This window comes from Pezoporus wallicus, unplaced genomic scaffold (genome assembly GCF_028554395.1).
Source record: "Pezoporus wallicus isolate ANWC-B61680 ecotype Strahan unplaced genomic scaffold, APGP_CSIRO_Pwel_v1 contig_9449, whole genome shotgun sequence".
Classification (NCBI taxonomy): Eukaryota; Metazoa; Chordata; class Aves; order Psittaciformes; family Psittacidae; genus Pezoporus; species Pezoporus wallicus.
Window position 1 is genome coordinate 239,619 of NW_026641531.1, and position 26,665 is coordinate 266,283.

The 26,665-nt window shown below is 39.8% G+C and overlaps 1 protein-coding gene across 1 annotated transcript in view; it reads left to right on the forward strand.

Annotated features, from left to right (window-relative positions):
* Positions 1 to 3,364: 3,364 nt before the first annotated feature.
* The window catches only part of SCAPER (S-phase cyclin A associated protein in the ER), a 146,934-nt gene continuing 123,633 nt past the window's right edge, over positions 3,365 to 26,665 (forward strand). The window contains exons 1-5 of the mRNA XM_057424140.1: positions 3,365 to 3,460; positions 5,777 to 5,852; positions 8,930 to 9,047; positions 15,936 to 16,006; positions 17,363 to 17,560. Of these exons, the coding sequence (XP_057280123.1) occupies positions 3,405 to 3,460; positions 5,777 to 5,852; positions 8,930 to 9,047; positions 15,936 to 16,006; positions 17,363 to 17,560 (519 nt within the window). The 5' untranslated portion in view covers positions 3,365 to 3,404. The remainder of the gene's footprint in view (positions 3,461 to 5,776; positions 5,853 to 8,929; positions 9,048 to 15,935; positions 16,007 to 17,362; positions 17,561 to 26,665) is intronic.

Genomic DNA, 26,665 nt, shown 5'->3' on the forward strand with positions numbered 1-26,665 from the left:
AGCGGGGGGTCGTGCGCCCCTCGGTCCCAGCCTGGCGTGCTCTGTACCTCAGCGGGAGGTACCAGCCCCTGCCGGCGCGTACGGATCACTTCCCTGCTTCAGGGCCTCCGTGCAGCCTGGCAGCCCCGAGTGACTGTCACCAGGACTTCAGGCAAGCACCGAGGAACCCGGCACGAGGGAGGATGCGCAGGAACGAGCGGTGTAAAAGCTTTATGCCGAAAAGGAACACACGTTTCTCTTGCTTGTGGCCCCAACTCGCAAATACCGCTTACAAGGGAGAGCTGAAGGGAAGCACTGCTTTGTGAGAGGGTGGATCAATGCAAACGTTCGTAAGTGTTCAGCGCACATAACAGAGAAGAAAGCAGTAAAACAAATTCAGCCTCATTGACCACACAGACAAACTAAAGATACATCAAGTAAATGAGCAGGGGCCTCCCCAGGAGCTGTCATGTGAAACTGGGATTGCTCTGATCCTGAGCCCAACAAGGTCAAATTAATCAACCCTGTGTGATTAACTGAGATTTATGTGAGACTGCTGCTAGATTTGTTATTTCTCTGTCCAATATTCGTGTATTGCTGGAACTCCCCTTTCAAATAGCAAGAAGGGAGATTACCCCACCTGCATTTCCAGAAACACAATTGTTGCCAGGTTTAAGCAGAGCCCTCAGTTAATGGAGGTTGTCTGCTAGGCTGTCCTGTCTCTTCCTTGGCGATAGCGATGTTCTGCTCCCCAGTTAACCTCAAATTCTATTAACTGTGAAGAGTTACGAATGTTCGTTTTGAGGATCTGAGAGTAAAATATTGCCATAAATCAGTAAATGTGTTATTGCAATTTCCTGCCCTAATAAGAAATGGCTTTCTATTAAAAATCTAATACTGAAGTCTAATATTTTTTATTGGTTTAAATGTCAAATTTCCTATCAGTATGTATATAAATCACACGCACAAAATGTGAATAAGATCATACTAGTTGAGCATGTTTAGACAAAGCAATTCTATAAGCACTCAAAACAGAAGTAAGATTTGACTCGTTTCTGAAGTAGTGCTGAAGATGCTTTGTCTTCTTTACTAATGCATTACCAACACCCCAAAAGCCCCCTTTCCTGCACACCTCAAGGGTTGACAAGTGTATTAGATTATACATTTCAGTGCCTAAACAACTGTAATAGCCTCCAAATGACAGATTCAATGTAGATGTGCAAAGAGCAATTTTATTAACAATATGTTCATATGCCAAGATGACTGAAGAGAGAAGGAAGAGGAAATACAAACAACTGGGACAATAAATCCAGCAAAACCAAAAGGTCATTGTATCCTGCATATAAGGAAAAAAATCAGAAGCTTGGCAAAAGGGAAAGCATAGGAAATCATCTTCTTCTCTTGGTGGTAAGCCTGTGTCCAAATACAATCTAGATACTTCCCAGCACACAATGCGTCAGTCAGATAGTAAACTTTAAGATCATTTTGGTATGGGTGCAGGAAAAAAAAACAATAAACCAAAGGCTCTCATGTCTGTTCTGTATTTTTAACCGAGTGCACAGCAAATGCATCGCTATTGTAACTTGTGAGAGTATGAGTGAAGCTATTTTTAAATCAGAATATGAGTCATACTATATACTATATATACTATATACTTCTTTATGTGCTGAACTTTCTGACTTCACGAAACATCCCCCCTTCCCTCACCAAAAGGATGACATTTTTGTATGACAAATCGCATACAGCCTTGCAGACATCTCGTTGGAGCTGTTCTTTCAGTTGACTCACAAAGGAGTCAATGTTAGAAGGTCATGCTCAAAACAACTTCTTCTCCATGAGGCCTGCAAATGTAAATCTGTTCCTGGGAAACTGTGAACATGAGAGCAGTTGTCCAGCAGCACAAACAGCAGTTCCTTAACAGTTATTTCTAGGAAGGGAAGTTGTCTGTCTGGTCTTTACTATAACTTTTTGACATTTCTACATGTTAGCTGCCTGCCTTGGATAACCCTTTATTTACTTTAATGCACGTCATTTATACACTTGAAGAATAAATGGATTTACAGTAGTTTTACTTAGATAGGCTTCCATTTTGATACATTCTCCTCAGTTTGCTGTTATCACATGTAACCATTTTAAGCTGCTACATTAACAGTTACGTGCATCTAAGACCTAGATGCAAAGATTATCCTTTCTTCTTCTGTTCTAGACATGGTTGGATTTTGGAATGTGGATTTAAGTAAGGGAAAAACTTGAAATCGGATTCAAATACCTCTGTTAACTTCAAAGTGGCAGTCATTTCATTTGGTAGTAACAAGATACAGCTTTCTGGGTCTTCTAATGAAGTGCTTTGTAACACCTTGCACAAAGTATCCTGAGGTGTTTTAGACTCTGCAGACATTACAGACCTGTTTTTCTACTTCTTTGCCCTTAGTGCAGTTATTAGCATCTGAGGAAATAGGTTATAAAGTGACACTTCTCTGATGTGGTATCTGATGAGGCATTGAAGCGGAACAGCAGGATTTGATGCACGGCCCAGGCCCGCAGTGCTGGGCTCAGCCGCACACCAAGGAGGGGGTTATGGAAACTCGGACAACTGCCCCATCAACAGTGAGCAAGTGACAGTGCAAGGGGGTTGGATGGGACCTCCAGGGGCCACCTGGCTCTGCTCTGCTCTGCACCACAGCTGAGTCCATGCCGTGCCTGGAGACTTCAGCTGAAGCATGTACCGGAGCTCAAGCCATCTATTTCAATCTTTTAGTGTTTAGAGATGGCAATCTAAATTGTCCCGCTTACAGTTCAGGCCTCCTTACTTCCTATCATTCCTGTCACACTGAGGGAAATGGATTATTCTCTTGCTCCTCACAGCCCCACTTATCACTCTTACCGCATCCCCTTTTTGTTTTCTTTGGCTAGATAGGTTCAACTTGCCCAGTATTTCCTCACAAATCATGTTTTCCAGGCCTCCAGTCCCATGGTAAGGGCTGTCCTCTCCACGTGAGACCCATCCTTCCCCAAGGCCATTGCCCAAGCTGGATGCAATGCCAGTGTTAAGTGTTTTGCTATTGCCTGCGCAGACACCCAGTGTGTTGTACACAGTAATTTCCTTGCTCGCACACAGCCCATGCTCCTTCCACCTTTTCCCCATCTCCCCGCTGATGGGTAAGGGGCTGGACGCCAAGGTGCCGACCGCCAGCCCGGGCGGCCCGAGCTGACGGGGCAGCCCCAAGCCCGCAGCACGGCCCGGACACCCACAGACACCTCCGGTACCGGCTCCGGGCCCGCTCCTGCCCCTCACGGCGGGCGGGCACGGTGCTGGCGATGCGCTACCGGGCGCGGGCGGCGCATGCGCGGCTGGCGGGGCCGGGCAGCGGAGCGCGGGGGGGGTTAGGAGCGCGGCGGCGGGCGGGCGCTGGCGGCGGGATGCGATGACATCACCGCGGCGGGACGCGCGCGGGCGGGACGGTGCGGCGCGGCGGAGAGCGTGAGTGGCCGCTCCGCGAGGCCCGGCGCGGGGGAGGGGCAGGGCGGTGCGGGCGCGGCGGCGGGGCAAGATGGCGGCGGGCCAGCCCTCCCCCCTCCTCCGCCCTGAGGAGAGCCCGAGGGGGGGTGCGGGCCCTCGGCCTGCCCTGCTCCGCTGCGGCAGAGAGCGGGGCTGGCGGGTGCGGGTTAGGCCTTGCCGCGTGGGGGGGGCTTGGCCGGCGCCTCAGCCTCGCTGCGAAGGGGGCCGGTCCCGCCCCGGTAAGTGTGCCCCTGTCAGTGCTGCACGGCCCGCCGTCTGTGAGGAAACTCGGAGCCGAGCGGTGTGAGGGAGGGTCCGCGCCTTGTACACCTTGTTGTTACGTGGGAGCCCCTCCAGGAATGTGCCGTGGAAGCTGTGTGTGTGGAAGGGAGAGCAGGCTGCCGAGAAAGCCCCCGTAAACTTAAACCCGCCAGGAGGTGTAAAACCATTTGCATTCGGGAAGCTACTAATCGCGTTCCTGTCTTGAACCTGCGGTCCTGCTTTCCTTGTCGGATTGGAAATCATGGTTAGAAGAGCTGACAGGACAGGAGGTGTTGCAGCACACCCAGGGGCTGCCTTCTCTACATGTTCTAAATGCAAATTTCTATTTCTGAATTACTGCCGAATCCACTGCAGTGCCGGGCAAATGCTTGGACCCTCAGGTGTTTTCCCTCAAATTAGTAGGGAAATACTTGGGTCCTCACATTTTTTCCCTCATATTAGAGAAATCCTTGGGCCCTCAGACTTTTTCCCTCAGATTCTTCGGGAGATACTTGAGCTCTCAGGGTTTTCCTCAAATAAGTATGTCGATTTGATGAGCTTTTATTGCACCTTGATTATAACCATGTCAATGCAGTGAGCAAAAGCAGTTTTCTAAGATACCTCAGTGTTCAAAAGCTCCTCAGGCCAGGCCTGTGCTGATGTCTGAAGCAATGCTCAAATACAGCCTTTGTTTTCAAGCAGGTGCAGAATGTTGAAGTTTTCGCAAGGTCAGTTGGTTGTCTTAAGGCACAGAAGCAAGTGCAAACCTTAATGACTGCCTGTCTGTTAACTGTGTAGGTTTTGGCTAGTTACTTTTGGAAAAATCAGCAAGGTATGAGGAGTTAAAGGTGTAATATGAGAACAAGTGAACAGCCCACTCAAAGCGGTGTCGTTAATGATAAAGACCCACAAAATAGTGTTTTGGGTCTGGTTAATCTTGTTCAGTTACTTGATTTCTGATAACTTAGAAGTGTCTAATTTCTGATTAGTGTCCAGTTCTTCAGAAGGATAAGAACTGTTACAGGGGAGTGTTTGCACTCTAACCAGTAGTTGCCTGTAATTTATTTCAACCTCATAGCCAAGGGTTTAGTTTTCTGTCAGAATTGTTATCCCTTTGCTGGGTATTCTTGATAACCCTATAAATATTTAGTCCCATGCACTTCTGCATTTGTGGCAGTGGTTCTCTGGTTCCGAACCGGATAAAACTACTCACTTTCTCAGAGCTGACTTCTACAGGAACCCTCACATCTTTTTTAATTGACAACAGAAGTTTTCCATTTTATTTTGCTTTACCTCTATTTATACTGATTTCTTACGATGTCTATGATTCATTTTTCTTTTTGAACTAATAACCAACTTGCCCAGTCCTCTATCACAGGATAGATTGTTCCGCTTGCCTTTCACTGTTCTAGAGCTGCCCATGCAATGATTTGTTTAAAAGTTTTAATGTCCTTTGGACTGTTTACTGTCTTACTACACACACACTTACATTTTTCTGTAGACCTCGTAGCAGCCTTCCAGTATCTGAAGAGGGCCTATAAGGATGCTGGGGAGGGACTCTTCATTAGGGACTGTAGTGATAGGACAAGGGGTAATGGGTTAAAACTTAAACAGGGGAAGTTTAGATTGGATATAAGGAGGAAGTTCTTTACTGTAAGGGTGGTGAGGCACTGGAATGGGTTGCCCAAGGAAGCTGTGAATGCTCCATCCCTGGCAGTGTTCAAGGCCAGGTTGGACAGAGCCTTGGGTGACATGGTTTAGTGTGAGGTGTCCCTGCCCATGGCAGGGAGGTTGGAACTGAATAATCTTAAAGTCCTTTCCAACCCTAACTATTCCATGATTCTGTCATTCTGTTTTCTTCTTGGGCCCTTGGCTACTTTTAACAAGGAGCCGTGAAAACACTTTACAAATACAGTTATCCTCTGAAAACCTTACTTTGGTCATCTGATGTCTGTAACATAAACGCTGCTTAAAAGCTTAAATTAATTTTAGAAGTGGTTTAAGTGAAACTAATGGATTGCATTTGTTTTGACACAGGTATGAAAACTCAATGGGGTCATCTAAAAACGTAATAAATGAGCCTGTTGATGTGGAGGAAGGCTATAATATGATGGTAAGACAAAAATCTGCTATTTAAGGCTAAACAAATTTCTAGTCACTCCTTTTGCCTAACAGATAATTGTATCAAGAGCACTTAGAAGAAGGTAACTTCTTTGGATAGGTAAGTAGGAAATATGAGGTTTTCAGGTTGAGGAAGTGGTCAAAATCCTATGTATCAGCATCACTCATACGAAGGAGTGTATTAAAGCTTGCTCTTGTCAAATGTAAAGATATATGTTGATACCCATTGTGGTCTTTGGCACAATAGTTTATGCTTCTCTGAGTCTGTGTACTTCATTACTGCTGTCCTGTTAATACTTACTTTAAGGGGTTGAGGTTTTCTTTTGACTGCTGTCGAAGTTATGGAGACTAGAACTTTCAGGCTCTAGTTTCATGGTACAAAGTACTTGTAAATGTCATGTTGAGATACTTCTGCTTTCCTTATAAGCCTTTCTGGCTTGTAAGAAAACAAAAGTAATTTAAAAAGTCAGTTTGGTGTGGACTAATGCAAAGTTTTACATTTGTGTGGGAGTAATGATCTCCAGAAATAAGGCAGAAAACAGCGTCTTGGCAGCAGCTGTGCATAAAGGAACCTTGGGATTACAAAAGGTCGTATGTGCAACAAAAGAAATTTTGCTTTTATATTAAGAAGAGTTGGGTCTGCTCTGACCATTGGAATGTGGGCTTAAGGACTGGACTTGCAGAGGTCTCTTTCAGGCTTTGTTATTCTGTGACTGTGTCAATCATGCTAGCTTATATGTGATATATCATGGTATAGCTTATGGTTGTATCATAAGTGATGCACAGGTAATACCATATTGCAAAAAAAGTCCCCGTGCATGATTTTGAGATTATTAAATAGAAGTATCATCTTTAAGATGTGAATAACTTGTCTGCAGTGTTCTGCATTGATAAAGTCTTCACTGAAGTATTTGTATCTGCTTTTGGATGTTGTATTTCAAAGACAGATGGGAATCAGTTGGAGACAATCTGGAAGAGAAAACTGTAAGTGCTCGGATTCAGAAAACTTGAAATCTGAGCCATGGGAAACATGAGAAAAAAGATTAAAGGAATAGGAATAGTAAGCCTGGAGGATAGGAAAGCCAGTGAAGGGTGCAGTGGAACATAACAGTTTGAAAAATACCAAATTAAAATGACTGAGTGATTTTCAGGTCCTCTGTGTATGGCAAGACTGTGTGGGCTTATGCTGTAGGAAAGCCATAGTTAAGTATTACATAGATTGTGCCAAGTGAACACTGGCTGCTGGGGGAGGATTTGAAAGAAAAGATGCAATACATAAGGAATGATTTGTTTATTTGCTTATTTCATTCTTAGCAGTTGGGAATGCCACAGATCAGTTTTATTTCCGGCTAAGGTGTTTGGGTCTGTTTTGAGAATGCAAAAATAAACTGATGCAAAATGCAGCCTGAACATTCTTCTTTTGGTTTCAGACAGACACATTTCAGGGGCGATTAATTTAAAATGATTTGACTGTGTTCTCAAGTCAGCCACCACAAGGATTTATACTGGGAGTCTATACTGTAGTTTAAAGGGATTTTAAGCAGTCATGTCACATTTGTGGATGTTTAAGTCTTAGATTGACGATGGAAAGTGTATTATTAAGCAACAAGTGGTTAAAAACCCAAACCAAACTTGATGCAGCAGAAATGGTTGCTCTTACTAAAAATTCCTATTGAAATAGGCAATTAATTATATAGAATTAGGATAGACTAGAACCTGTGTAGCAGAACTCCTGTTTTTTTGTGTGCCTTCCTTAGGTTTCTTTGGGCCAAAAAATACATAATTTGCTTTATTTATTTCATCAGGTTTTCCAAAAGTTCGCTTACATAGCAGTGCTGGTTTTAACTTTGTTTTCCTTTTATTACATGGTGATATCTCAAGGTAGGTCTGTGGAGCACTAGATGGCACACTGTGGCTTTGAAGCAAGCAATTGAGGACATCTGGAAGAGAGAAACCCAAGTTAAACACTGTTAGATAAGCACTGAAGTAAAAGCAGTTTCTCATTTGTGTTTCTCATTTGCATTTCCTCTCACCTTAATGGAGTATAGCCACTGCTCTGCTATATTCATTTTTACTGTATTTTTTTTTCTAAAGATGTATTATGAAAGAAAGTGGTTGCAGGCTTGAGTCATATGATGGTGAAAATAAAAAGAGGAAGAAGGCATGTTCTGATTAGTGCTATAGGAAATCGGTCTGTTGGTGCCTAAAATAATGTTTAGATTTATGTAACTTCTTTGGGGTTAAGGTTGTCAGTATTTAAAGAGAACTTGGTCAGCAGTTTTGTGCTATCATGGTACGTTAATTTAACATTACAGTATACAGTTTGGCTTTGTTTCAGATTATTTTCAGAGGAATAACTTGATACACTGTAGAAGAGGCAAGATTTTATCTAATTGACATCTGTCGGTGGATACAAGTATTTCTTAATATATTTGGTTTCAGATGTCTTTTGATGGTGTATTTTGCAAGTGCAGAGAAGCATGTTCATTAGGTAAATGAAATTCATCCTCAGTGCCTCGCTGTTTCTGAACAGCTGCAGCTTTCTAGTAGTAACAGCTAACTTTAGTAGGCAGAAAATACTCTTTAGGTTGTTGTCTTCTCTGAAAGCGAGGTGGGTTTTTTATGCATGTTTCAGATGGTTCTGATAAATCTCATACCTTTCTCTAGGCTCTCCCAGTCAGCCAACACGTATTTTGGTCTCGTGCAGCTTTTATCTTGAATAAATAGTTTAATACAAGGTATTGAAAACATTTGAGATGTGTACTGTGATGTCCCCAGTGAAGCAGCACTGACAATCAGTTAAATGAAGGTTGCAAATGTGTGGTGTGGACATACCCATACTGAGGGCTGGGTAGTAACTGTCATATCATGTTGAGGAGTCAGTCTACTTATTGTGCAGAAAAATGGTTGTGAAAATGCGTATGTACACCTGGTTTAAATATTTGAGGAATGCTCAGTACCTGTGCAGCCCAGCTTGAATGGTTTAACCTCATATTGGGTGAAATTAGTATATATATAACCAAAAACTTGTATATATACTTTTCTCATCCGTGTCTTTCTTGTTTTCAGGCTTCTTTCCAACGTTCTAATAGCCATGACAAAGTGAGAAAAATAGTTGCAGAAGAGGGACGTACAGCAAGGAACCTAATTGCATGGAGTGTTCCACTGGAAAACAAAGAAGATGATGGTGCGTATTAACAGTCTTACGCAAGATTTATCCACTTCCATCCCTTTGTCCACTGGAGTTGCTCACCTAGAAGCATGTTTCTTACATAGGATTTCTCTGTTAAAAACCCAAATGGTTATGTTTAGTGTACATAGTATAGTTTTAAAGCTTTTTTCCAAATCCACCCTGCACTTGACAGGTCACTTTATAAAACCTTCACAATGACAGATTAAAAACTGGTTTCATTTTGTCTTTAAACAGCATCTAGGTCTGCTCTCTTTTGCTGATACTATCAAGATACTTGTGCAATATAATAATGTTGTCTTAAACGGATCTCTTGTAATTTAGGAATTCAGAAATGCAGGAGTAGAACAATCGAACAAGTTGGTCTCTACACTCTAAAACAAATTTAGAAGTTTCTTTTGGTATCGCTTCAGTCTTCAGTAAACATCTGTGAAGAACCTTTAAGGAAGGGGATATGTGGAGGCAGTTTTCCATAATGCAAGTCCTCAGAACAGTTTTTTTACTGTAGTAATAGTCTCTTGTGGTATGATGACTTCAGGAGCCAGGAACTGACTTTAATTTTTATACTGCTCAAGCTGTTCCAGATGTCAGAATGCTGCTTTTGAGAACTTCATCTCAGGTATTTTTGTAGCTCACACGTCCTGTGCAGGTGCTGCTGCTTTTGGGGCTTATGCAGGAGTGTCTAAAAGGAAGTGTTTTCTGCTGTGAAGGTGGTTGAACACTGGAACAAGTTTCCTAGAGAAACTGGGGGCAGTCTTTGTCCTTGGAGATGCTCAAAGCCTGACTGGACATGGTCCTGGGCAGCCTGCTCTAGCTGACCCTGTGTTTAGCAGGGAGGTCAGACTAGCTGGTTTCTAGAGGCTCCTTCCAACCTCAGCTGTTCTGTGATTCTGCCAGTGGAAAAGATATTTGTATAAAAAGTAACATCTAAGTTACAAGATAATTAACCCTATGTCTGAAGCAAACTGACACAAAGTTTAAGCTGTCTTTGGCTCGCTTTATACATTAAGGTGTATTTGTGATTTTTTTTCTTTTTTAGAGCTGGAAAGTCTAAAGTCACAGAAAATAATGAGTTGCTGAAAACCTGTGTAGGTGTTTGTCTGTGGATGTTTGTATAGGTTTCATTAAGGAAATTGGATTCAGTTCAGAAGGCATAGCTGTATCTCTTTTGAACAGTGACAACAGAATGACACTTAACTTAGTTTGTCAGCTAAGCATCCTAAACATTTGCAAACTTTGGCTTCAGGTTCTGACCCTTTCACCTGAGCATTGTCCCAGTTATCTTAGTAGATTTTTTATTTTTAGTACCACTAACTGGTCAGCAGAAAACCATGCACTCTTAATCTTTGTTAGCTACACGGACAAGGAGAAAATGGAACTGATTTAAGCCTTGAGCATAATGTGACCACATAGAATGCATAGCTTCTGGCTGCATTGTATGCAACAGCTATTCAGTTTATTATCATGGCTATATGTTTTCTTCAGGTGGGCCAGTTCTGTGTTCTTTTGGAAGCTTCATTTCTGTCTGTCTCCAGAAGATGCGTTTGTTTATTTGCTGGTCTCACATCTGCCTGTGTTCCTGAATACGTTAAATCCAGTAATACTATTGGACTGGACACATCATTTAAGCAGAATAGGATTAGGAGCCCAAAGTATTTCTGGGTCCTGAATTACACTTTTTGGGAAGGTGGTAATAGGAGTATCTGCAGAGGGAACATGGAGCATATTTCTACCAGGTTTTAGCTACCTGTGAGTTGATTCAGTTTCTGTTTAGTACTACCTTGCTTGTCATATTCTTTTAGAAACTTCCAAGTAGGACTTTTTCTTTAAAACAGAGTGTATGTGAGTTGTAGATGAATGTTTGCTCTAACATTTTCTTCCAAAACATAATGAACGTAGAAGTATGTTCATTTCCTTCTTGTAGTTGTAGCAGTACCATGGTAATTTTTAAACTTTGTCACTGGTGCTTTCTTTTTAAAATCCCTTCATTAAATCATAGTCTGATGGTTTTGCACAATACAAAGGATTGGCTGGTAATTGCCTGATGGAAAATTCCCCTGTGGAAAGGAGCTTGTGGCTAATCAAAGTCTGGCAGAGCCAAATCCTTTATCTCTTGACCCTTGTCTTGGCATAGAGGGTATGTATATCGATGTCAGTGAGCTCTGATTCATTTTCTGCTGATCTTTCAATATGGATTTTGTCCCTGAGGAATGATGCAGCAATATTACAAATTAGAACAGTTCCAACTTGAGGGGTTGTGTAAATCGGGCCAAAAGTTCAGGTTGCCAGGAGCCAATCCTGCAGCTCTTCTGTACAGAGCAGAATTTAGTCTTTGGGCAGTTTCTTCTGCTCGTAATGTTCTGAGACATTCATTGCTTTGGCAGTAACAGGCTGTGAATTAACATTTCCTATTAGACGCTGTTCTTCATTAGGAGATTTATTTTTTCCCCTGCAGAAATAGCGAGGGTATGGACATTAGCTATTGCTGGTGGTAATGTTATAGAGGGTTGACAAATTAAAAAACAAATGGATTGGCTATTTCAGTTTGTATCCTTTGTTTTTCTATGTCCTTTAAAAATGATGTGCTTTGTGTGCTTGTTTCCTTCTTACCCATTCAACTGTTCCTCGGAAAGTGTGTGTATTTTATATAGAGGGCATGGGTAAAAGAGCAATAATGAAAATAATTATAATCAAAGCCATATAATTGCTTAATAGAAATATATATAGCTCCTGTCAGTAAGAAATATTGCCTTAGAAAGGAGAGAGTTTTCTGGAGTGGTGGGTGGCACTTCTGTTTTGGAGCAGCATGCACCCTTGTTGTGTCAGTTCTGAAACTCTAGTTATGAATACAGATCAACGACATGAGAAAATCCAAAATGTGGTAACTGTTAACACATTCCAACTATTGAAATGGAAATCCTCCTTCACAGAATTCAGTAACATGCAGCAGATTTGGTTGGGTAACTAATGAACAGTGCAGTTGACTTTGTGTCCTAGGAGGCGAGTCTTACAACTGTGAAAAATTCACTGGTCTGATAGTCTGTTTAAATTTGCAGAGTTAAATTTGCATTCCAAACCTGTGGCTACCAATCACTTGATGCAGTCACCTGGATCTTGCTCACCTTGGAAAGCTGTGATCATTCTAATAGAGGATTTCAGATTTTTTTTCTTTGTGATTATTTTCTATGCCTAGCATGGAATTTGAGGCACTGCATGCAAATAAGCACTACCCACAGATTTTATCACAAAATCTTAAGATACAGTACCAGCGACAGCTCAGACATTGCAGAGGTTTGACATTAAGTGTTAATGCAAGGTAAAAGGTACCTTCAGAACTTTGAATGTGTGAAAAAATTGGAAAATCTTATAACTGTTCCCTTCTTATTCCCTATTTGTTTAAAATCATTTGGGCTCTCGCTATACAGAATTCATTTGTAGATTAAGCATTTCAGGGTAAGGAAACATTTCATTGATGAGGGGCATGTGGCACTTTGGGGAGCCTGCAGTATAATCCACTGCTTTAGCAAGAGCCTGATGGTCTCACTAGGTTAATGATGTAGTAAATTTCATCATCTTTTGCAGTAGGTGATGAAAGTCATGAAACTTGGCTCTCTTTGGCCACATAAGAAAGTTGTAATTGTCATGTCTGAAAACATGGTGTGTCGGCCCTAGCAGCACTGGATCTGATTCTAACTGGTAAGATACAGCATAAAGGGAAGGGTATTCTTTAAAGCTCATAAGATTCAAACCTTGAATTTCACTGCAGTGAATGAGGATCCAGTCTGATGCTGGTAGGTGAATACAGGCCATTATATTCTGGATGTGACAGTGATTTGGAAAAGTAATTTTGTGCAAAATATATTGCTGTAATTCAATCAGGAGGTGGAAAAATGTGGGGAATTTTGGTTATATCCATGCTTGAAAGCAGTCATTTCTCCATATCTGTAGCATTGTCTGGTTAGAAAAACCGAATCTATTACCTCTGTACAAACCTTTAAAAAGATATGGTTGATAATAATAGAAACTTCAATATGCTTCCTTAATTAAGAGGTCATAAATAATCAGTCTCATCTGGTTGCTCTCTCCAGGCAGATGCCTCTGCCTTACTTTAAATGAGGTTCAGGCAACCAGGTCTTATCCAGTCCTTGGTTTTGTCAAAAGATTTAAGATGGACAACTGCACCAGCTGGGCTGGCAAGATAGCTTCTGGAGTGGTTGTATAAAGATAGCTGGACTGGTTGTAGGCAGCAGTGGCACTGTAATGTATCTGACTGTCTCACAGGCTTTATAGATCACGTGGAAAAAGAGAGGTGACAGAGTGAGTCTCTCACACTGTGTATAAGGACTGGAGGAAAACAACAGAATGCTTACCCAGTTGTGTCCTCAGATTCACTCAAGGAGAAGAAATGTAATTGAAAATTGCTGTCATTCCTGCTGAAACAACAGATGCAGTTGATCGCTGCCACAGTGAGAACAGAAATGGGGGCTGCTCTGAATTACTAAATTTAAAGGCAGTTCTCCCATACCAGTACAACTGTCCAAAAGAGAGAGATGAGAGGGGTGATTTTTGAGATTGCTCCTATAAAAGGTAGCTTTTGAAAACAGTTTATCAGAGTGGATTGGTTATTGGGTTTTTTTGAGATACTAGCACCTTAGCTTTTTGTGACTGGAAGTCTTCACAAATCATAAGCCCTGTGTGCTTCATGTTTAATTCTCAGACAGAGAGGAAATGGACTTCTAGTGTAAAATACGACTGTAGCTCCCTGAATGCTGCAAAACTTTGCTACTTTATATATTTCACATTGGCAACTTAATAGGTAATGAGATAATCATCTTTGGTCTCTATTGTTCTTTCCTTCAAATTCAGGAAATTCCTACCACATAGTGCCCTTCATCTGTCACCAAGCTCCTCCACATCTCATAGCAGCGCTCGTATTGTATAGTTACCTACCAGTAGTCGCTGCACATACGCATAACCATTGAGGAGTGCTCTTGCCTTGTCACTACTTGTGAATATAAAAGGGTAAAAGCAGAAAGGAAGATTTCTTCCAATAGGCAGGGGCACTTACTTGAAGAAAAAGAATAATAAAGCTTGGAAATGTGGCTGCTGCTGAAATACAAAGCTTTCTGGCAAATACACCTAAAAAAATTAGTCCTTGCCAGACGCTGTTTGCTTTCAGGTTTGCAAAACCTGCTGTCTACGTAAGTTTTGTTTTCTCTGAATGTCTGCCTAACGTAGGAAGTGCCTGAAAACTTTCTTTTGTCTTCACAAGGGACTTGTTCGGACACTTCCCAGTTCTTACATGATACGTTAGTATTTTGGGGTTCGTAGAATCTAAAGAGACTGCAACTTTTTTGTGTGTTCATCTGCCCTTTTTTAACGTATCCATCTTTGCTTGTAAGCCTTTTTACTGTGCAAGCTCTCAGTGCTGTTGCATTCCAGACCTCATTTTTGCAGAATCTAAATCATGTCAGAAGAGAGACTTTGGTGATTGAAATCTTTCTGTTATCCGAAATCTGACATGGAACTGATCCATAGTTTAAGCTTTTTAGTGAATAGGAAGTTTATATACACACAGTAGCTCCATCATTTTTTTCCCCTGAATGCTGCTAAATTGAGTTCAGTATATTAATTTGTACCTGTTGTTTTGGTGAATGCAGCATTTCAGAAATGAATTACCAAGCAAATAAGTTTTAATTTGTTTTCAAATTATAAGCCGTGTTCCCTGGAATAGCCAGTGATGCAAACCAGCTGTACAAACCAGCTGTACCACTGCTTGATTAAGACAGGTTTACAGCTGCTTTACATAACCAGAGCAGTGTAAAACAGCTGGATTGTGTTAGGGAATTTGGCCTGAGAACTGTTAAAAACTCAACTGGACACTTCTGAAATTCAAGAATGATCTCCATGGTCTAGGAAGGAACTATATTCAAGTAATGCATTTATTTGCTTGGGCTTCATCCAGCTAAATAATCTTGAAACCTTTACTTAGATGCAATCTGTGCTAGAGAGCTCTTGCTATAGTTAGTATTTTGTGTTAACCTGCTTACATATTTGATAATTGGATCCTGTGATTTTCATGTGCAAGTTACATACAAAGTTGGAGGATTGAAACTTAGAATAAAAAAAATTACATATATAATTATATATATAAAATTATATATAATTTATACATATATATCTATATTAAATTACCCCTGAGCAAATCTCAAAGATTAAATGCAGACATGTCAGGTAGATCTAGGCTAACACAAATTTATCTATGCAAAGATAACTCTTAATCACTTAAGAAATTGCCACCATGACAACCCTGAGACCTGACATCATCCTTTCTGACTGTGGGAATTTTGACTCCTTTTGGAAGCACAGTTGCTGAAGTCACTTCATATAAGCAGTGGAGGGAGACAGGTACATTTGAGAAGGCATTTCAGATCTTAAGGGGACTGACTCATGCTCAGTGAATGTTTTTCTCTCTTTGGCTACCTAAATGTAAGTGAACTAAATCCATTCCCAAGTTCTGTTTTTCCCCATTTTCAAAGCCATTCAAGAGCAGACTTTTTTTAGAATCTAGGTAGAAAACTCGTATCATATTTGACATGTAGATTGTAATGATACAGTTTTCAGAGGCACTGAGCCCTTAAAGGCAAGTTTTCCTGCTTCAATGAAGTTTTGCCTTTCTTTGTAATTCTCTTAATTTTCTGTGTGTTTTGTGGCATTTTCCACATTCTGAACTGTGACATATATTTGAAATATATAATTTTACAAACCTCTTAACTCATAAATTGTGCTCATATCAGTACATTGCAGGATGAGGTCTGTGCAGTTTAGAATGCTCTATCCAGTTACAGTCATTTTTGTTGATCCGGACAATTGTTTCTGCTACAGGAAAATCAAAATGGCAAGCTGGTGGGAAGACAAAGAGAGTGACTCAAGGCACACACAAGGCTGCGAAACAGGTATCTGCTCATTTGGAATGAGATTTACTGCATAAAAATGCTTTGTGATATCAGTGATACATTATTGGCTAAATAATACATACATAAAACTGTGCATACATAGTATTTTTAAAGCATGCAAGTTTCAAGGTCAAGTATTCAGAAGTTAAAAAATGCCAGAATTTAGGTTATCTTCCTCAGCCTTTACTTACGGGACTTCCTAACCTCTCGATGTGTGTCTGTTTTCTGTTGTGGGAGAGAATTTCAAGTTCCGTAAGGACAGTGTCATCGGGCCAAGTGTTTTTTGTGGTATTTCCATCTAAATAGACATTCTTCAGAGCCCTAAGGAATACCTTGTACTGCGGATGGACAGTCAGTCTCTTAAGGAGACACATCCCCATATAGGTGACTAAGCTGGAGGTACAGCATCAACAGATACGTAACACTGAGGTGGCATAACAGTACTTCTGAGTAGGCACATAGTGATTCCTGACTGTGCCAGCATTTGTGAATACAGTTGAATGTTCTCCCTCTGCTTCCATCACATTTAGCATGTTGGCAGTCCTCTGCATCTGTGAGCAAAGCAGTACTAGATCAGTCTGTCTGCGTATTAACACTAAAAATTGGAACAGATTTGTTGTAGGTAAAGCTGTTAAATTACAACTTAATCCAGAATGAGGATGCTTTCAGACTGGGTGTAAGTAGGAGCAACTTGATTCATTGTCACAGCACTTGCATTGGGTTGAATTGAGCTTGCAATGTTAACAATATGGTGAGTGGAAATCTTAGTACAAGTATTTGTCTGCAGTGTGAAAGCTTCCTTTTGTAACTCATTTGATACTTGCTGACATCTCCTCTGCAGGGCAGCTACAACGTGTCAAGCAAAGGGCTGGCCGCATCAGCATTTTCCTAGTGTTAATGCTCATATAGTGGAATGAGGGATTTAAAGCAATACTCATCTGTAATGTCTTGGTAATAGAATTTAACTGTGATGGAATATTGCTGGTGTGATTATTAGTAAAATGTTATTTTCATATCTGGATGCACATACTTGTTAGAATAAGTAATGCAGAATATGTAATTAGAAAATGTAGCTTTCCAGTGTGCCTAGAGGCAGCATATCTTGTACTGTTGTACAGTGTGAATGTTGGGTTATGGACGTCAAAGAAACAAATCTAGTTCTACACAGCTGCTGCCTGTATTTAAGATCAGAAAGTGTGTTTTAAAACCTCAGGCCAGTGGGTGATGTAGTCTTCTTCAGTGAAGAGCTCCTGGTTGACAAAAATCTGAGTATGTTGAAAAAAATGTGTGTTGCACAGAAACCCAACCCCTTCCCTGCTTGTGTTTGTTGTTTTCCATTTTATCTTGTTTTCTCAGAGCACTACCGTAGACTGTAAATTAACAGCAGCAGCAGCTGGAGATAAAAACTTTGACAAAAGCCCAACAAAAACAAGACAGCCTCGAAAAGTTGATCTGCGAGCTCGATACTGGGCATTTCTGTTCGACAACCTCAGACGGGCAGTTGATGAAATCTATGTTACATGTGAATCGGATCAGAGTGTAGTAGAATGCAAGGTAAGTCTTCAGCTGTTCTTTGCCTGGTGTCACATGGCTCTTACAGTGCTTTTTTGTACTTTACAAAAATCCGAACAAGGAATTTGAGCTTCAGAAATGTGTTATTTTGTGATTTTTATTTAGTAAAAGCTTGTAAATAGGAAAAGAGATGGCATATTTGTTCTAATTTAAGAGGATACTTTCAGCTTGGGCAGTGATTAATTTTTGAAGTGTATAAAATGTACATAATGTTATTAGGTCTCAGTATTTTTATGAAAATAGGTTCTGCTTATTGAGTTCTAATTCTGTTAATTTTCTGACTAAACATCTGTTTTTTCCTGTGATGTTCTTTACTGTAGGTGGCACTGTTGTGATTCAGCCTTTTTCACATTTGTTTGCTGCATTTTAAGTGGCTTTACTATACACTGCTCCCTTTTTTCAGCAACAGTTTTCACTCTTCTAAGTCTCTCCGTGGTGTTAAGAAAGTGTTTGGTGGTGGAGCATGAACAGTATCTGGTTGGGATGTCACTGTAAGGTGTGCTGTCTTTGAATAACCCGTGTTTGTAATAGCTGGTGCATCTCTTAGGTTTTATGATGATTTTGTAGTAGATCTGTAGAAAGGCCACTGTCAATGAATCCAAATCGCTCATTTTTTAGAAATGGAGTTTATCACAATTAAGAGAAGACAGGAGAATATGTTCAAAAAGCAGTGTGAAATACATGACTTCTGTTTTCATGTTAAACATGGCTGAAAATTCAGCGCATTCTGGAAATGATTATCTAATCACTGTAAAAAATTACATATATCAATTTAAGTCAACTTTTTTCTTATCATATGCATCTCCTTCTGTGATGTAATCAGACACAGCCAAATTGACTTTGAGATTAGCGTACAAATACAGTTCATTGAAAGCAGGTTTGAGAACTGAACAGTAGCTAGAGGCTTCCAAATTGCTGGTTGGTCTAACACAATCTAACATTCTGTTCCTGAACTGTCTTCCTGCTCAGGAAACCTCTCCAGAGAGATTTTCAGTTTAAGAAAATCAGTCAGCCTTGTATTGTAATTAGATTAGCATTTTAAACTCTGGTGGCTGGAAGAACAGAGGTGTATTTGTACCATTGTCACATATTTTTGGCCTTAGATATCATTCAGCATTTTAATCAAGCTGCTTGATCTGTTCTCGGATGGAGATACTGCATAGCCTAGGAGGAAGTCATCATTTTAGAACATGTTTGACAATGATGGATGTAGCTGTGTGTATCACCTTACTTGTTTGCAAAACAAGAGGTAGAGAAAATACAAAACGAGTAAACAGAGGAGTCCAGTGATGTGTTGTTAAACTTCTGTAACATTCATGTTGCTTTTACCTTATAAAAGATCTCAGGCCGAAAAAGTGCCTTTCCTGAGTAGCTGGAATTTGCATTTGTGCTGTGGTCTTCTTTGGCTGAGATTTTCTCTTAAAAGTTACTGTTACATGATGATTATTACACTTTTGATAAATTACTAAACTTTCTGTCAATTAATCTGTAAAGTATAAAGCTGTTGTATCCTGCAAATTATTTTTACTCTTGATGTTTCACTTCTGTTGATTGTCATTCTTTATTTTGGGGTGGATATTGTTGACAGGTACAGTGTGGTTTCTACCAAGGGTGAAGTTGTTAGTGTGTTCTATCAAATCACAGCAGAGTATCTTAACTGCTGTCTTTGAAGTGAGTGCTTTACATAACTCTTAATAGAAAGTCATATAACATTTGTGGTACGACATACATAGGTTTCAGCCTAGGGAGCGACCAACCTTGTCATTAACATGGAAGTGTGTTTTAATTGTGGATGGGATATTAGTGATAATGAACAACAGATCCTTGTGGAAACTGCAAGTCTTCCTCATTCTGATCCTGAAAACCCAGTGCTTGCTGTTGTCCATCAGCTGAAATACCTCATTTCAGTGCAGCTTTCGTATTACGGAATATACAGAAAGTGCTTACTGTGGTACCTCAACCTTTTAGTTCACAAATTAAAATAATGATCTAGTCTCAGAGTTCAGCTGGCAAATGGGATTTATTAAGAAGCAATCGCGTGACATTGTTCCAAGAGTTCATATAGCTTAGGAGAAGCTCTGTGTCCTACCGTAAAAAAGGTTTAACTCAGTCTCTGGTTTAATCATTACAATTCGGCCATATGTGATTCAGTTCAGGTAAATAATCAGCATGTGCTCATCTAAAACACTTACTTGTTTTAGTGCCTTGGTTTTGGTACCATTGCTGCCATGTTACTCCCAAGCACCAAGTTTCATGCATTGTATTGACTGTTCTGATTGTGCCTGGTCAGACCTTGCAAGGTCCCTGGTCATGGATTTTGCTTGCTATTTGAAAAAGTTAAAGCAATGAACAGAACCTAGATTCCCTTTTTGTGTCAGTTTGGGTGTCCAGTGTTGAAGGAAAGATGTGTGTATCAAGGTTATTCCAGGGGCAGCTCCAACCAGTTGAATGTGCAGGACTGGGAAGATGCAAAGTGCTTTAATGCCTCTAATTGAAGCATATGTAGTAATGGCATAATATCAGGAATTATATGAATTCTGTGCAGTCTGATGAGGTATCTCCCTCACTCTGCTATCGTTGGTAGACTCTGGATAATGTAGCTGTGGCATGGCAAAATACTCTTCATTGGCAGGAAAAGGATGTCTGTTTGTGTAATGCTTTCATTAGGATTTGGACTTAGAAGGCCAGGTTTAATGCAGTCATACTATGAGTCTCGTTGGTCCCATGTAGCCATGAGTTTCTGTCATCCTTGTCATAACTTTTAGTATCAGTGGACCAATTTAACATAGTCATGATAGATTTCATGAGGGGAGGTGGCTGGCTTGGAAGAAGACATGCTGTTAAGTTTCACATTGCGGAACTACTCTATGTTCATTGGACACCAGGGAATTCAGAGAGAGAATAAGAGAACATGAATGTGCCAACTGAGGGAAGAGGGATTGTGTGGGAGGTTGGTTTTTGTTTTGTTGGGTGTTTTTATGGTGTTTGTTGGGGTTTTTCCTTGCTCTTTGTGCAGGAGGTTTTCAGCTCATACACTTTTTCCATTTTTATGTGTTCCAGTACTGGTCTTCTGAATAATTTTAAAATGGAAATTCTGTTCATTACAAACTACAAATGGGAATGGATTACCTTCCCTTTTATGTTCTTTTCTGCAGCCTTTTCATACTACATAGAAAAGTATGTAGTGGTTAAAACGTTCCAAGAGATGCCAACAGACACATTAGCTCGGTTGAAAATGGGTTAATGTGTTTCTGCTATACCTGTAGAATTGGGAGATTTTGATAAATGAGAATTCCATGTCGGCACATTTACTTTACTAACTCATTTGGCAGAATATCTTCGTAGGTCTTTTCATGAAGTACCATTTTTGTTTTTACTGCTGGATGCATGAGGGAAACAATATTAAATAAGGAACCAGACTGGTTAAACTGTTCACCTCTCCTTTGCTGGTGTTTAAGTGGGATTTTAGAAAAAAATCATAAATCCTTGTTATCAGAAGCTTCCTTAATTTCAAGTTCTTGAGTAGTATCTCCTTGAACTCCTGTTTTGGTCAAATGGGCACGTGCTGTTCTATTTAAACAGTTGCATAAAGATTGTCTTACAAGAAGACCTGTGTAAAAATTAAATCTGACAACTTCTGGCATTTAAAACCTTCAGATTAACCTGCTGTAAAGATGTTGTGTTTTTTCTTAGTTTGTACCTTTTGCTGTCTTGTATTCTTACAAGTTGGTATAGTTTTATTGATCACGTTGTCACTGAAGATAATGTTCGATGCTTCCCAAAGCGGAAAGGGCTCTAGCGGCTGGTTGTGGTTGAAACTGCAGACGAAAGGGTTGTGGTAAGGGTACAAACAGTGGGAATGTGTGTAAGAGGATCAGTGGTTGTGTTTACTTTCTTTCAGATTTGGGCACTGCTGAAGTTAGTATTTTGCTATTGATTTGGAATTGAGAACTCTCAAATCATGTATATAGATACATAGATGCAGCTTTGAGATATTTTACATGTAAAGGTATAAGGAACATGGTTGGAATTATTTCTGAAATGGAGTTCTCAAGTTTAAGCATCATCATTTACTGTACATAGATCAGTTTGCACAGTAGTGATAGAGATTATGTATATTCCAGTAGATTTATCTGTGACCTTCAGTGTTTCAAAATGCAAATTGTGTGCATATTCGGTATGTTAGTTTGGTTTCTGTGTGTCTAATATTCATATGACTATTACCTAGTGTTTTCTAGGTTTGGGTGGCGAGCTTAGCCAGAAAAGAAAGAATAATCCCTTTCAATCTCTCTATTCTAAAAGGAATTAAGCCCCCAGTTATTTGTAGATGGAGGAAGGCAGTTTCTGTAGTCAGTTTTGGCCAGTGGAATTTTGGTTAATTGAACAGAGAAATGTGTCTTCTGCTGCTTTCTTTTATGGTCTTCTGGTGCCTCAGCAGCTGAGTTTGTTTCTGTGTGTGTGTGTGTGTAAAAAAGAAACAATACACCAACTTTTATATAAAACTCCTACTGTTAGAATTTGAGCAGGTAGATCCAGCAGCTAAGGATATAGTAAGCCTAGGAGAATCTCTGACTACTTGAATTGTTGGGGCTTTATCTTCCTATGGTGAATTCATGGCTTCAACTGTTTTTCTCTTCAACAAAGCTGAATCTTATTATGTAAAAATGCAGTTCTCTATTCTTTTTAAAGTGCTTTTTAGCATTACTTAATGCTTGTACAAACTTTAGTCTTTCTGCCTAGCATTACTTAGTATACTTTTGTAAAGTTTTGGTACAGGTATTTTCGCTTCATGTTTCCAAAGCTTACAGATGCAATCATAAATCGGTCTCCCCTGACCATAGTTCAGTGAAAACAGTTTCATTCTGCTTGAGATTCTTCTTTCCTCTTACAAAATGGAAAAGTCAGCAATGAAGTTCTGTTGCTCTGATTCTCACAGATAGCACAAGATACTCTGAAGAGTAAAGTAAAGCCTTACCCTTAAAATATTTGTCATGTTGCATGATGTTACTATGTGAAAACCAGCTGAAACAACTTTAGTTGAGGCCTTCCGATCAGGGTGATATCTGAGAGAGTATGAATTGATTGAAGGCCTCCCAGAAGGAGGGGGAAACTTATTTCATTAGAGTCTCTTGCTGAGAACGTCTTGTGAGGGCTGCTCTTGGTTCTGGGCATGCCAATTCTAATGAATTCAGTCTATGTGGGCAGACTGAGACCTGTGGTCATCCAGGCTGATTACTGGCTTTTAAGACAGCCAGGAAAATAAAACCATTTCTAAATGTGTTGGAGCTGGAGGTAGAAACCCAAGATTTTCCTAATGTCAGTGAAAAGGAAATCAGCAATAATTCAGTATAATGGCCAAGTTGATCAGGACAGGATCTTGATCCTATTTCCGCTGATAAGAGCCAGTTGAACTCTGTCCATTTTACTTTTTTTGCAGGAGAAGTTTTGATTTTATTTAAAAGCATCTTCTACTTTTTGCACCTAAATTCTTTTCATTGCTAGTAATTTCCCCAATTTCCCCACTAGAGTCCTCTGTTAAGTGTGTTTCTATCAATTTTGTAACTATTTGCAGCATTAACTTGGTATGTTGTACTGATGTCTTCATTCTTTGAACCCCTAGAACATTTCCAGTTAGAATGAGAATTTCAGCATGGAATGAACTCCATTCTGTAGGGTAGAATGGATTTTCTTCTGTAAATCCAGGGTGATCATGACGTGAGCCTTGGGTGAGATGGTTTAGTGTGAGGTGTCTCTGCCCATGGCAGGGGGGTTGGAACTGGATGATCTTAAGGTCCTTTCCAACCCTAACTATTCTATGAGTTTCCCCATAAGTCTGAGCGGATCATGTTTGTATTAGACTGTTTACAGTTCTTTTCCTGTGTTTCTCACAGGACAGTCTTCCAGATCAGTAGGGTTTTATGGAATATATATTCAAATTGTTTGAGTCAAAACTTGTAAAAAATGCATGTCTTCTATTGCTGGAATTGGAGATCTTTAGGCAGAGAATGTTTATATCTCTAAATGAATTGACATTTACATTTTCATTGTTGTCATCTTCTGCAGATGTGTCAACAGTGAAGGACAGGCAGTCTGAATAATCCTATATATATATTTATATCCACATACACACATCTAAGAGGCCTGCAGCTTTACTATCTAGAGTTTGCTCTTTAGTAGCTTCTGCAAAGCTAGGGTGAGATTTTTTAACAAAGCACGCCAGTAGGGAGAATTCTACATTACAGGTAAATGATTCTGGTTTTCTCCTCTGCATCTGTTTTAGGGTCTTTGTTTGTTTGTTTGTTTTAAATACTATCTGCCATGTACTGAAGTTGGTATAACGAGAGTCCTTTGGCTAGAGAAGCTGCTTCCTCTCATCCCTTCCCAAAGATGTAAGAACTGCTTTGGCAATCATTTTTATTTAACCTCACCCGAGAGCTGGCTTTAAGTGTTTGTAATTCAATTGTATGAAAAAGGCTGCAAGGAGTTTTTGGAAGCAGTTTTGGTGTCAAAGAACTGAAACATCCAGTTAACCTTAACAATATAATTCTGAAGAAAGCAAGAAGGAATTTAGGTTGCCCGCTATAAATGTGCTCCAGTACAATAGAAAATGGAGTGTATTTTGATAAATACGTACTCTAAAATATGTGGCATAGGTAAAGAACCAATATAAAGTGTGCATAGTTTGTAAGATAAAGCACATATTTCTAGCCTTAGGAATAATCTAAAGTGCAGGTGTGGTGACTGAGTTAATTTCTCTGACATGCATTCTACTATTTTGAGTTGTAGTATCCTTAAAATCCTAAACTCTTCCATGCTTCCCTGTTTTCCTCCTCCTTGTTTGAGAATGGGAGAATAAGTGGCAAAGATGATGTTTCAGTTGTTAACAGGATTTCCAAACGTACTAAACTTCTTTTCTTAGGGATTATAATAGGCCTGTCTAGGACCCAAGTCAAGATTGCCCTAATTCAGGAATAAAGGATTATTTTGATGTAGCTACTCTGTATGTTAGAGATTCTTGCTGATTGCAAAATCATTAATATGATCACACCATTGAAGAGATACACATACAGACCAAAGTAATGACTGAGAGCTGGAGAAAAGAAGGAAAAGCACAAAAAGAGCTTTTTGATGTATGGGAGTATTGATCAGAGAAATGAACAGCGTGGAGAAAGAAACAGGAGCCGTATTGTGAGTGGTTTTAGGTTTATGTCACTGATTTTCCTTTAAGTGTTGTTTTTTAACAGTATTGCTTTCTTCTTTAGCTTGAGCTGGCCCTTTAAAAGTTGTATGGGATGGATATGACCTTGAAAAATAATGGGATTTAAAATTGTTTTGACTCTAGTGCAGCCGTAGTCTACCCATAAAGGTTCCCTTTTGTCAGCACCTTCTCAAGTGGTACAAGTTTCCACTGCTTCAGCACCGCAGGGTATATCTGCTACACTCAGTACCGTAGGTGAGCTAGAGAGCTGTATTGATGTCCAGGACCCCAGAGCCCTGCACGCCAGTATTGTGTGTCAGGAGGACAAAGGGATGGCGCCAACCGTCCTGCTCTACGCGCCAGTAACTAGAATTAATTACAAACCAATCGAATCCGTTGCAGCCAATTGGTAAACTAATTGGTAATTTTAGCTGTACATCTATATGTAGTTATCTGGATGCCTGTAACGACGCTTTCAGAGCCACTTTTGTTCTGCTTCATCCTGCTTGACAAAATGGCCCTCATAGCTTTAGGGAGAAAGATGTGCATCAGTGAATATGGGGCCACTCCAGCTGCTTGTCTTGTTTGTATTCCCTTGTTCATAAAACATGACTCGGGTTACAGCTGCATGGTTCTGCTCTGATCATTTCTGATAATGTGTAGCTAAACATTCCTTAAAATAGGTTAAGCCATTTACTGTATTTTTATCCTGCACCAGCAAACTCCAGGAATATAACTCATAGTCAGATTGCTGCTTTTTTTTTGGTGAGGAATAGCCCAGTGGCAGACTTGAAAAGCAAATGATTCAGAATTGAATTTTGCTTTCTGTGCTCTTATTGTTAGTAACAGTCAGCCCAACTTAGTATGGGCTAACCTAAATGGACATGAATTGAATTAGAAGGCTGAAATTTTATTAGTGAAACGGAAAAAAAACCTGGCAAAATACTTGACTTGTTCATTTCTTGTAGCAGCCTTTATTTAACAATTATTTGGGTGCTGTAAACCAACGGCCTGGTAAGAAAGGTTTTTGTTAGCTTTTTTATGGAGTATTTCAAAACAAAGAGCAACTTTTGCATCGGCACTGCTGTTCTGTTCGATTTCCCTTGTGTTTGACTTTCTGGTGACTGTTCCCTTAGAAGAACCAGCATATGTTCCTTGTCTGTCAGACATACTAGTTAAAAGAACACTTATGTGAAAACTGAAGCTGAATTTCAGACTTGCATTTGTGTTAAACAAAATGAATAAACATCCATTGAGTTATATGAAAAAGCATTTTCATGCATTAGAGGTCATTTTTCTATTAAAAGGATAATTAAATGTAAAGATGAATAGGACATGATTGTAGAAAAATGTGCATTCATTACCTGCAGCGTAGTAGAGTGTTTTCAGTGTTTGAAGTTTTGCTGTTAAAATCTGTATTTTACACAGAAGAACCAAAACATTTGCATTTGTAATGGTTCCCAAAATATTTTAAGTAAATAATTATTTGCTTTGATATGCCTTTGACGTAGTAAAGAGTTTGCAAGACCGCAACACTTTGTCATTTGTGATTTCCCTGTACTGTAAAATTATGTCTGTATTTTTAACACTGTGTGTGAAGCTGATGTAAGTTTTTATCGAAATCAAACTTCATGTGTGGATTATTTTCGGCATGTTGTCTATTTATAGAGTACAATACACATTTTTCTTGTCTTTGGAAGAGTAGTTATGCCAGCTTCTGTTTGCGATTGATGTGATCTTGAACTGTCTCCCTTAGAAATGCATTCATGTGCTGAGAGGGTGCCTTTTGCCACATTCAGTAAATTATTTTTGAGTTTATATGTGGAATATAAGTGATTTCCTAGCTCCTTACATGGTAAAGAATCGCTCCTTTCTCTACCATTGACAGT